The sequence below is a fragment of the Lycium ferocissimum genome, chromosome 3, assembly GCF_029784015.1.
Source record: "Lycium ferocissimum isolate CSIRO_LF1 chromosome 3, AGI_CSIRO_Lferr_CH_V1, whole genome shotgun sequence".
Taxonomy (NCBI): domain Eukaryota; kingdom Viridiplantae; phylum Streptophyta; class Magnoliopsida; order Solanales; family Solanaceae; genus Lycium; species Lycium ferocissimum.
This window is the reverse complement of record NC_081344.1, coordinates 8,105,787-8,117,262: the sequence shown is the minus strand read 5'-3', so window position 1 is coordinate 8,117,262 and position 11,476 is coordinate 8,105,787. Positions and strand designations below refer to the sequence as shown.

Genomic DNA, 11,476 nt, shown 5'->3' with positions numbered 1-11,476 from the left:
TGGACGTTCGCTTTGGTAAAAATCGTGTATTTTTATACCCTTTTGGCTCCGGACTCAAAATCTACTACTAATAAATCAATGTTATGGATCATGTTAAAGTATCAGTATTAATGTGCACTGAATAAGCCAATACAAGGGCATCACCAAAAAATGCTTTCTACGATGTATTGGAAAAAAGAACGAAGTATCTCATTGAATTGTAAATGTTCTTATAACGATGGATTCATAGTTTGAAGAAGCATCTCTAAATGTGAAATCTTCAGTTGTTATTAACATCTTCTCAAACTCCAGAACAAGAATCTCACGGTAAGATGTCAATCAAACTTCAAAAACAATTTAGAACGTGTCCTGTCCTTCACAACAGATACATATTAGCTCGTAGAATCAAGCGACAAGTGAAACACTCTGATCAATGAATTTTAAGAAAATAAAACGCATCTTATATTAGACCAGCATAAAGCTCGTACAGAATCAAATAGAACACATACTATTGCACTTGGCACCGATATCATCTCTAGCCAAGTTTTTGTCCCACAAGCTATAAACATTTACTTAAGATGATTGCATCAGGATTCTTCCCTAACAGGTCTATATGATTTCTAACCATCCATACCTAATTCGCCCGGCTTTTAATTACATCAAGTCCCATTTCAGTCGGATCAGTCGCCTGCAACTCGACCTGAATTCCATCGAGCTCTCTCTTGAATCTGTCCTTTGAACTGGCATAGATCATCTTGCTTCTCACTCTTGCTGTGTCAGGGGACCTTACAAAAGAAAAAACACAAATGAGACAAAAGTGTCTCTTATAGTATCCATTAAAATGCATAGGAACATTTAGTATTAATACCATGCGATGAAAAAGATCCTGCTTTTTTGGCAATTTTCCTCAGTCACGAAGTCAAAATCGTAGACAGCATATCTGCATTCATCAGCAGGAAGACTTTCAGCAAAGTCTTCGTAGCTTTGTGTTGGCTCACCAACTTTTTCAACCACAACCTGTTTTTGCTTCTCTTCTATCTTGAAAACAATAAATCGGTGAGTTCTTTTTGCTTTCAGCTCCAAGAACCTTAACTTGCAGTCATCATGCACGGCCATTCCAGATGCTGCGTTGGCCTATAGCATGAACAATATCACATCCCCCAATCATGTTAGAAATTTTCCACATTCAAATTGATCACACCAGCATCTATAGCAAAATGATTCTAATCCATTTTTAAAAAGTGTAGAATATTGTTGGAAAGGAATTGACGATAAATTTCCATTGTGCCTAGTTGATCAATCAAGAACATAGAAACCAGTTTAAATTCGAATTCTGTTCTGTTTCTTTTTAAAGGCATAAATATCGTGAACCCCGCTTTTTCTCCCTTTGGTGACCCGAATCCCAATCTCATGGTTGCTGGTGGAGAATCAGTTTCATTAGGTTATTCCTCAATTATCATGTCATTACATTACGATGCAGCAGCAATTTTATCTATGTCTGAACGCCGTACAGAATAACACCTATCTTACCCATTTTTTTCATTAATAAATTTTTTGTTAAAAGAAGTGAGGAGAAAGGAGGGGTAAAGGTTCAACAAGATCTTGGCAACAAATGCTAGCGAAGACATCATAACCATGAGGTCTCGGATTCGAATCCAACTGAGGTAAAAAAGGCGTTTTCTTCCTATCTTTCCAAGCTTCGGTGGCCACAGTTGGCATGTACATGTGCTCGTGGGAGGTGGCAAGTACCTGTAGAATGGGTCGAGGCGCGTGCAGCTGGGCCGACTGCGCACCTCGACCCAGTCGGATCCCCTGCCACCTCCCACCAACATCGTGTACTGTAAATAGTTTCATCATGCTAGAACATATGAGAAGAAATCATCTAGTATTTTCGTCTGGGAATTGAACCTGAGAACTCGTGATGCTCAATAGTCAAACCACTTCATTAACCACTAGGTCCACACCCTTGGGTGTAACATTGCTATTTTAGCCAGGTAATAGCTTGGATTATCCTCCAGAAATTAAAAAAAAATGTAATCATTAAGAAGGAATAGGAAGAGAGCAATCATCATATTCATTATAGAGTTAACTAGGATCCATTCTAGTTAAATCATTTCATAAGGTCCACCACATCTTTAATTTTTACCCCGCAGCATTCAAGCTATACAGGAACAACATTTCAAAAGACAAAAATCCTACATATGCAATTTGTAATTCCAAAAAACGTTAAAAAAAAAAAATCAGTTTGAAAGCATACAAGTCCATGTCCCCAAAGTGAAAATTAAATGATCTGTAACACAGTATACCTACTGATTAAACACTTTTTCAGCTACACCCAGATGAAAACAAATCAGAAATTTTCAATTAAAAGAACACTCCAAAGTAATCAAACACTAGCTGATCACACAAATTTCTACAAAAATCACAATTTAGGTGAACACCCAAATAGCTTCTCTTATCAGATAAATCACACCAACCACAAAAAAAGAACACACAGACACACAACACAAAAACAAAAAAGAAGAGGCCGACAACCTTAGCAGTGAAACTAAATATTTTTTCAAAAAAATGAAAGACTGACCATCTTGTTTGTGTGTTGATTTTGAAGGAGAATCAAAATTCAGAATAACTGAGTTTCTGTGTAATTTACAGGGAGGAAAGAGCTCTTCTTATACTCCTTATATAAGTGGCTGTCGTGTCGATTCTGTGTTTTGTGGGTGTGGCTTAAAGCAATGACTTTGCGCCGCGTAAATCTGTTTAAGTAGAAAGTCGGCATTCTATTATTTGAAGCTAGAAGTCGGCATTATTAGTATTTTCATTATTTCAGGATACTTTATTTTGGGGTCGTTATTTCACTCTCAAAGATATAACTATTAATTTCATGATTTTATCCTAATTAAATGTGAGATAAATTTATCCAAATTTAATCACAGTATTAATTATCTCTTGTCATTCTTACCAAACGAGCCCTTACATTTTATTTGAACAAACATTTAGAATCAACTTATTTTGAAAAGTGTTTTTAGAAAGAAAAAAAATGATGAGAAATAGTTTGTATTTAGTTGATTAAATAAAAAATACTTTTAAGCAGCAATTGTTGTTTGGTCAAGCTTTAAAAAGTGATTCTAAATGTATTTTTTCAAAAATATTTTTAAAAAAAGTACATTTGTGAAAAAAAAATATTTTGTTAGCTCCTGAAAAACAACTGTTGTTACTCTAAAAAAACACTTACTAATTTTTTTTCAAAAGTTTGATCAAACACCTCACGTTTAAAAATAAACACTTTTGACAAAACTTGGCCAAACAAGCTTTAGTTGTTGTTTACAAATAAATCTAGTGTTATGCGATGAGGTAAAGTATTAGTATGTTTTAGACCAAAAGAATAATCTTATGCAATAAAGTTTTTAAGGACACACATCAAATTCCGTGAGCTCATAAATAGATGTTGGTTCTAACATCATTGATTTTTATTTCTGTTTAAACTAGAGATATGTAATATTATGAAGAGTTGGATCCTTTGCAATCATTTGATGAATGATAGCAATAAAGAAAAAACAAATGGTAAAGTTTCACACTGGAAACATAAAACTACAACTATATTTTGTAAGACAATAACACCAACAATGTTTAATAAGACTGGACTTATCCAATCAAATTCAGAACAAAAGTTTCCGCACGTAAAGAACATTAGGTAAATGATTTCATTTCCCTGAACATACTACTGAAACATCTAACTTTATCAAATATCTATGTTGGTCTTTTCAGCTAGGCTCAAGGTTGTCGAAGCTTCTTTCCCAATGGTGAAGCCATAGTTAGTGTCCCTCAGAGAAGTAATAGGAGTTAACCTGTGATAGAAAAAAGATGTTTCTGTTACAATAAGATTTACTGAAGGACATTATACTTGCTACATATCATGTCACCACTTGTACAATGCCAAGTTTATCCTAAGTTCAGTACTTTTTGAGAATGCAATGTGTCTTACATCTGAGGATTTCTGTGGTGAAAGAGTAAACTGTACGGAGCATGCAACCCAGTCTCGATTCTGTTTGTCTGAGCCAAACTGTGATCATCAAGCTTCCCTTCGTGTTAAAGTTTACAGCAGAGCTGTTATGAAAACCAAATCCCAAAATGCGGCTAGTAGAATCATTGGCGATGCTGACATGCAACAAAAGAAAGGCAAAAGCTTTGAACAAATGCATAGAAACATTTGAGTCTTAAAACTGTGGAGAATGTTTATATTCGCATGTCAGTTGTTATATAGTAGAATCATTGAGACAGCATAAAATTAAATTTCAACCCAGCAACATCAAGCACACAACTATCTCACCCAAAGCAAAAACAATGTTCATCTTTTCAGCAGTTGAGGGTCCTAATCGTCTCTCATTGAACGATTCCAAATCAACATCTCCAGGCAAACCAAAGTTGCAGTCCATCTTCAGCATCAAAAAGTGTACGCTCATAAATGAGTAGAATAAAATACGATATAATTTTTCCGTCACATTATTTCCCTTTTTGCTACCTTAATAGGAAGCAATGTTGAGATACGAAGGAGAGATTTTCATTTGTATTTTCTCCAAAAAAATATAATACACATTTAGCATATGAATTTTTTTCCTTCATGAGTGTCAATGTGTCACAACAAAACCTTTGACCAAAAAGTTGAAGCAAAACTGAACAAGCCTCAGCACTTGACAATCTGAAATAACCAACTTCTCTAATATTGAGCGCAATTCAGCTTCATCTTCTTCCGAACTCTCTTTCCCTTTCTTCATTGATAGATTTTGATTACAAGATCAAAATCATATGGATATGAACATACGTGTGAATCTGAATTAATATCTAAACCATGGACATGTATGAGGATAGCTCAGAGTTTTCCAATTTAATGTATGCTTGAACTACTAAACGGAGCCTTTAGCTTCAAAATCTGTGGAATAAAACATAAGAACATTATATCTACCAATTATTAGAATCAAGCTGAATAGAAATATCAAGCACATCATACATACGCTCAAAGCCATTATTCTTTGTGTACGGCGCGAAGCTTAGTAGTCGATCTTGCCATTCCGAAAACAACAGCATAGCAAGAGCTTCATGTTACCTTCGAAAATCAGGTATAAACATGATCATGGATATATAGAATGTTACTTCTAGATTCTGTAATTTGCATATAAGATTACAGTAATACACTTTAGTGCATTGTGCAACCTTATCATGAAGGCTATTGCTTAGATTTGATTAGAGGCACCCATTACATTTCACTTCATGTCAATATGCATGGATGTGAAAATTTCTTCAATTAACTCGCTCAACTACAGAAATATTTCTTTCTTGAATGTTTATCCTTTTCTCCCACCACATAAATTTTAGTGCACAATAAGAATTCATATAAAAGCTCAAGAGGAAACGCAACCGTCATAACCATTTGGTAAATTTATCATGCCATTTTGCCTGCTTCACTAAATGCATATCCCTCCCAACATTGCACCCAAGATGTCCTCATCTCTGGCAATAGATTTAGCAAATATTTCACTTTGCTCACGTTCAACCGATGGATTTGCGACATTACTGATGGCTATTAGGATATTTAATTTGCTTAACATTTTTCTAAAGAAATTTTAATTTGGAACTGTGTTGAAATATTACAACATGTGACTCACAAATATCAGCAAATCATTATACCTATAATCAAGATGGGAAAAAAAGGAAGAAGAAAGAGATAATGAATTGAAAGGAATGGTAGAAGAACGGGGAGAAAGGATTACAACAGACAAAACTTGAAGCTCGAAGAAACAGGAAGGAACAAATTAACTATGTCATATTTGAAATAGATCAAATACATTCGAATACCGAAAATTAGCCTATAAACTGCACAAATTTAAATAACTCCAGAAATTAACCCATAATAGGAAATTAAATTGATATAGTAAACTGGGACTGACCATGCATAGGGACACAGTAATGAGGGCCTAGCAGTGATATTTTCATAACACATTCCCTCTTTTCTCTTGAGGTCCATTCTCTTTACGACAAACCAGTCTTTTTTTCACCAAGGAATCTCGTCAAACAACCTCATCATTTTCAATCCACATATCAAATCTATGCGGCACATGTCAGTACATACATGCCCGAAATCAGGTAATCAGATAGAGATAAAACATATCAAATCTTCTTGAAGAAATTGGAACAGTGAGTAAATTATAGTTATACACCGGGAATCGACTTTATACCAAATGAAAATCACCGAAAATAGTCATGAGTAAATTAATGTGAAAATTTAAGCAATAAGCAAAGAAAGAAGATAAGTAAAAGAAACTCACTGAAAAATACACCCAACAAAGCTAAGAACAGTAACCTGAAAATATCAACATGGCGACCTCTGAAAGAAAATAGTAGTGCAACAAAGTGAGACATGGTAGATCAAAATAATAGAAGCAGTCGAAAAAGAATTAAAAGGTATTCCAAAAGACATATGTGGCATTTCGTAGATGAAGCAGCTGGCATCAAAATGTAAGTGTCCAGACACGTGTAAAAGATTTGGGGTTACACAATGAAAATTGTACCAATTTGCCCTTGAATCAAATCATAATTTCAACACTTTCTCTAAATTTTACGGTACAATTTACTCAGATTTTTGTACAAATATTTGAGCAGTGTTCGTACACACCCAACTGTCGTTTCTAAATATTAAAAACATTACATAGTCTAATTTAATTATTCTGGTTAAGAGCACGTTGAGAAACAGTTTTTGTAAGAACAAAGCTTAGCTTGAGATAGCCAAGCCGAACTAAATAGGATATTTGTATTACAAAGTAAATTATTTTCTCCCGATAAAAAAAAGTGTTGAAGAAATACTACCATTTACACATCCCGTTAGAATTATAAATCTCCATTTGATATATAAATACTAACTAAGAATATTTATTTTTGACAAAAATAAGTAATTTGATTTTCTTTGCCTCTAATTAAACATGTATTGAAAAATTATATAAATAAATTTTTTTTTTGATCACACAACATATATATATATATATATATATGTTTGGCCATAGATATCAAAAATAAATTCACTTTTTTGAAATTTTTTTGAAGTTGGAGTTGGAGTGGTGTTTGGCCATATGGGGTTTTTTTTTTTTGAAATTGTAGTTTTTTGGTGAAATGTAGTTGTAAAAAAGTGAAAAAAGTGAATTTTTTTTTGAAAAACAAGTTTTTTGAGTTTTTGATATTCGAATACAACTTCAAGTTGTACTTCGGAATATTTATGGCCAAATGCCCAAAAGTGATGGTTTTTCTTTTTTTTTTTTTAAAAAAGTGAAAAAAAAAAATATATATAAAAAAGTGAATAATTTTTATGGCCAAACGGCACCTTAATAAGGGCAAATGTAAAAAATAAGATTAATTCTTTCTTAATTTATTAAGTGGAGACTTTTTTACTCAAGAAAAAAAGGTTAAATGTTCACTTTTTTGATCCGGAGGGAGTAAAATCTATTTTAGTAAACGCATTATCCATGCCTTTTGGTATCGTGTCATTTGTGTACCAGATTGGAAAGTAACGGAACAAAGGGGTGTGTCCATTAAGAATCTTTCTTGCCTACCTCTGCGTTAATCCCACACCGCCTGATTCCAGTCTGCCTTTGCAAATGTATCCATTTATTGTTTAACATAAATTAATGGCTTAATACATCAATCGATACCTCATTCAATTTAACTTGTAATTAAATCTTATTTAGATGCTCATATTGCAATTCGTTTTAATTTAGCAACTAAACACATAATTGTTAGATATTTTGTAATATTTGGGGGTCTTAAATTAAACAGACACATCTATTCATGAAAAGACATGAGTATTCAAAAAAGTCATCTCTCAAATCTATAAATATAAGGACACTCTACCTCTGCGTTAATAAGATTAGTCTGCCTTTGCAAATGTATCCATTGTTTAACATAAATTAAAAATCAATTTAACTTGTATAATCGGATGCTATTGTATCCTAAACACATAATTGTTAGATATTTTGTAATATTTTAATCATTGAGCTTGTATTTTCCTCAATCTATATATAAGAATATCTATCTATATACGGTCTTTCTTTTAAGGAAAGTCGATTTATTCACGCTCAAAGCCATTTCTTCTTTGATAATATTTACCTATTTTTCTAGCAATAATAACTATCAGCTAGAAGTTTAACATAGTTGGTGTCATGTAGATAGATTTAGTCTTTCACTGTTGATGCAAATAATAGAAGTATATCATTTTACATATATATAACACATGTTGTAGTATAATTTTTTTATATATAATTCTATCTCTTGTCCTATTTTTTCAAAGGAGAGGTACACAAACAGTTGTTGCATCTGGCCAATTTGGCAATATACAATAAAAAGGTATAACTCCTTCTTTAGAGCATTGCTCAATTTTAAGAAAATAAAATAGAAATAAAAATAAATGGTCCGTGAAAATGTAGAACTTATGAGGATTGGACAGGAAGAAAAAATATGTGTAAGAAGTAGAGTAAAATGTGGGACCCTAAGCAAACTTTAGAAAAAAATTAGGGACGGTTGTCAACTATCGCTCTAACACTACCTTTGTTGCTTTTTGGGAGTATAATCATCATCAAAGGTTTGAAAATTTATCAAAACACATACATGTAACTATGCAAATAAAGACCAAAACAGGGACAAAAAATGAAAATTCTAAGGCTGTGAGGACGACAAAACTCATGAATCCTCACTTATATATATAGTTATAATTATAATGGCAAATATACTATGAGAGGGCTTGAATTCTTTTTTAGAGCATTGCTACAACTTTATAAGATAAAATAAAAAATAAAAAGAAAAGATCCGTGAAAATGAAGAACCAATGGACATTGGGCAGAAGTAGAAAATATGTGCATCGGGTAGAGTAATATAAGAGACCATAAAAAAACTTTTGGAAAAAAATCAGGGACAATTATGTTGTTTTTGTGGTATAATTGACATCAAACTTTTCAAAATTTAACAAACCACATATAGGTAACTATGCAAATAAAGGCCAAAATAGGGGTAAAAACAAAAAATTTGAGGCTCTAAGGACAACAAAACTCATGAATCCTCACTTATATACAGTTATAATTAAATATACAATGAAAAGGTTTGAATTATTCTTTAAAGCATTGCTGTAACTTTAACAAATAAAACAAAATAAATAAATAAATGTGCAGAAAGAGAACTTATATGCATGAAGTTTAGTAATATGTGAGACCCTAAGTAGATTTTTGAAAAAATACTTAGGAACAGTTGCCAATCGTCGCTCTGATACCACTTCAGTTGCTTTTTGAAGGTATAATTATTATCAAACTTTTCAAAATTTACCAAAGCACGTACATGTAACTATGCAAATAAAGGCTAAAATAGTGGTGAAAATGAAGTTTTGAGGCTGTGAGGATGATAAAACTCATGGATTCTCACTTATATATAATTATAATGACAAATATACAATGAAAAGGCTTGAATCCTTCTTAAAGCATTGCTACATGTTTAAATAATAAAACGAAAAATTAAAAATAGATATTCCGTGAGAATGCAGAACTTGTGGAGATTGGGTAGAAAGAGAAAAAATAATTTTTTGCAAAAAATTCACGGACATTGCCAACTATTGCTATGAAACTACCTATGTTGTTTTTTGGGATATAATTCGCATCAAACTCCAAAAATTTATCAAAGCACATACACATTACTTTGCAGCTAAAGGCCAAAAGAGGGGCAAAATTGAAAAGTTTGAAGCTGTGAGGACTGCAAAACTCATGAATCCTCACCTATATAGAATTATGATTATAATGGCAAATATACAATGAGAAGTCTCAATCCTTCTTTGGATCATTGATGCAATTTTAAATAATAAAACCAAAAAATAAAAAGCATATGGTTCGTGAAACGTAAACTTATTAAGATTGGGCAGAAAGAGAAAATATGTGCATGGTATAGAGTAATATGTGAGACCCTAAGCAAACTTTTGCAAAATATTTATGCAGAGTTGCTAACTGTCGCTCTGACACCACCTTTGTTGCTTTTGGCATAATTGACATCAAATTTTTCAATATTTTAGCAAAAAACATACATGAAATTATACAAATAAAAGCCAAAATAGGGGCAAAAATGAAAGTTATGAGGCTGTGTGGACGACAAAGCTCATGGATCCTCAGTTATATATAATTATAATTATAATGATGAATATACAATGAAAAGACTTGATTCCTTCTTTAGAGCATTGCTGCAACTTTAAAAAATAAAATAAAAAATAAAAAAATGGTCCGTGAAATTGTAGAACTTATTTGGGCAGAAAGAGAAATAGATGCATAGAATAGAGTAATATGTGGGACCCTAATCAAATTTTGAAAACAATTCTACTACAATTGCCCATTATTATTCTCACACTACCTATGTTGCTTTTTGGCGTATAATTGTCATCAAATTTTTTAAAATTTACAAAAACACATAGAGGTAACTATGCAAATAAAGGCCAAAACATTGACAGAAAGAAAAGTTCTAAGGCAATGAAGACGACAAAACTCATGGACCCTCACTTATATATAGCTCTAATATAATGGCAAATAGACAATGGACAAGTCAAGGTCATTCTTTAGAGCATTACTGTAACTTTCAAATATAAAACAAAAAATAAAAATCAAATGGTAGGCGAAAATATAGAACTTATGAAGATTGCGTAGTAAGAAAAAATATGTACATGAAGTAGAGATTTTATGTGGGATCCTAACCAAATTTTTGAAAATAATTCAGGGACAGTGGCCAATTGGTGCCCTGACACCACTTTTGTTACTTTTGTTGGAATAACTGCCATTAAACTTTTCAAAATTTGTCAAAACACATACATGTAACTATGCAAATAAAGGAAAACAGGAGCAAAAACCAAAATTTTGAGAGTGTGAGGACGATAAAACTCGTAGATCTTCACATATATACACTTATAATTATAATGACAAAGATACAATGAATACGCAAATAAAGGAAAGTAGGAGCAAAAAAGAAAATTATGAGACTGTGAGGACGACAAAACTCATAGATCTTCGCCAATATATAGTTATAATTATAATGACAAATATATAATGAAAAGCCCCGAATCCTTCTTTAGAGCATTGCCGCAACTTTTAAAAATAATAATAAAAAAAATCGTCCGTGAAATTGTAGACCTTATGGAGATTGGACAAAAAAAATATGTGAATGGAGTAAAGTAATATTAGGGACCCTAAGCAAATTTTTATAGAAAATTCAAGAAAAATTGCCAACTGTGACTCTAACACTACCTCTGTTGCTCTTTGAGGTATAATTGTCATCAAACTTTTCAAAATTTACCAAAACACATAAATTAACTATGCAAATAAAGAATAAAACAGAGGCAAAAACGAATGTTTTGAAACTGTGAGGATAACAAAACTCATGAATCTTCACCTAAATATAATTATAAAGTTCGCAAAACTAAAACTTGCAAATTCAGTTT

General features: G+C 32.3%; 2 protein-coding genes across 7 annotated transcripts; both read right to left on the bottom strand.

The window, feature by feature from the left end:
* Positions 1–417: 417 nt before the first annotated feature.
* On the bottom strand, positions 418–2,724 carry LOC132049556 (actin-depolymerizing factor 1-like). Its single transcript, XM_059440412.1, has 3 exons — positions 2,561–2,724; positions 848–1,113; positions 418–764 (listed from the first exon to the last, which is right to left on the bottom strand). The coding sequence occupies exons 1-3, from the start codon at positions 2,561–2,563 to the stop codon at positions 614–616; spliced, it is 420 nt and encodes a 139-aa protein (XP_059296395.1). The 5' UTR covers positions 2,564–2,724; the 3' UTR covers positions 418–613.
* Positions 2,725–3,647: 923 nt separating this feature from the next.
* LOC132049555 (uncharacterized) lies at positions 3,648–6,663 on the bottom strand. Of its 6 annotated transcripts, none has more exons than XR_009413119.1 (4): positions 6,300–6,663; positions 4,989–5,080; positions 3,962–4,906; positions 3,648–3,824 (listed from the first exon to the last, which is right to left on the bottom strand). XR_009413119.1 is itself a non-coding variant. In XM_059440411.1 (3 exons), the coding sequence occupies exons 1-3, from the start codon at positions 4,749–4,751 to the stop codon at positions 3,751–3,753; spliced, it is 315 nt and encodes a 104-aa protein (XP_059296394.1). In that variant the 5' UTR covers positions 4,752–5,985; the 3' UTR covers positions 3,648–3,750. The 6 variants fall into 6 exon arrangements, 1 of the variants encoding a protein (XP_059296394.1); XR_009413118.1 differs by lacking the exon at positions 6,300–6,663 and adding an exon at positions 5,922–5,991; XR_009413121.1 differs by lacking the exon at positions 6,300–6,663 and having other exon boundaries at positions 3,962–4,199; positions 4,307–4,906; positions 4,989–5,985.
* Positions 6,664–11,476: the final 4,813 nt, after the last annotated feature.

Bases quoted from the DNA above. Each gene is read 5' to 3' on its own strand.
- LOC132049556 (XM_059440412.1), bottom strand. The intron at 765-847 runs GTATTAATACTA...TTCTTTTGTAAG, and splicing joins AGGATCTTTTTCATCGCATG to GTCCCCTGACACAGCAAGAG.
- LOC132049555 (XM_059440411.1), bottom strand. From the start codon at position 4,751: ATGAAGAAAGGGAAAGAGAGTTCGGAAGAAGATGAAGCTGAATTGCGC. The intron at 4,135-4,659 runs GCTTGTTCAGTT...GTTGCATGTCAG, and splicing joins TCAGATTGTCAAGTGCTGAG to CATCGCCAATGATTCTACTA. The intron at 3,801-3,961 runs GTAAGACACATT...TACTTCTCTGAG, and splicing joins CACCACAGAAATCCTCAGAT to GGACACTAACTATGGCTTCA.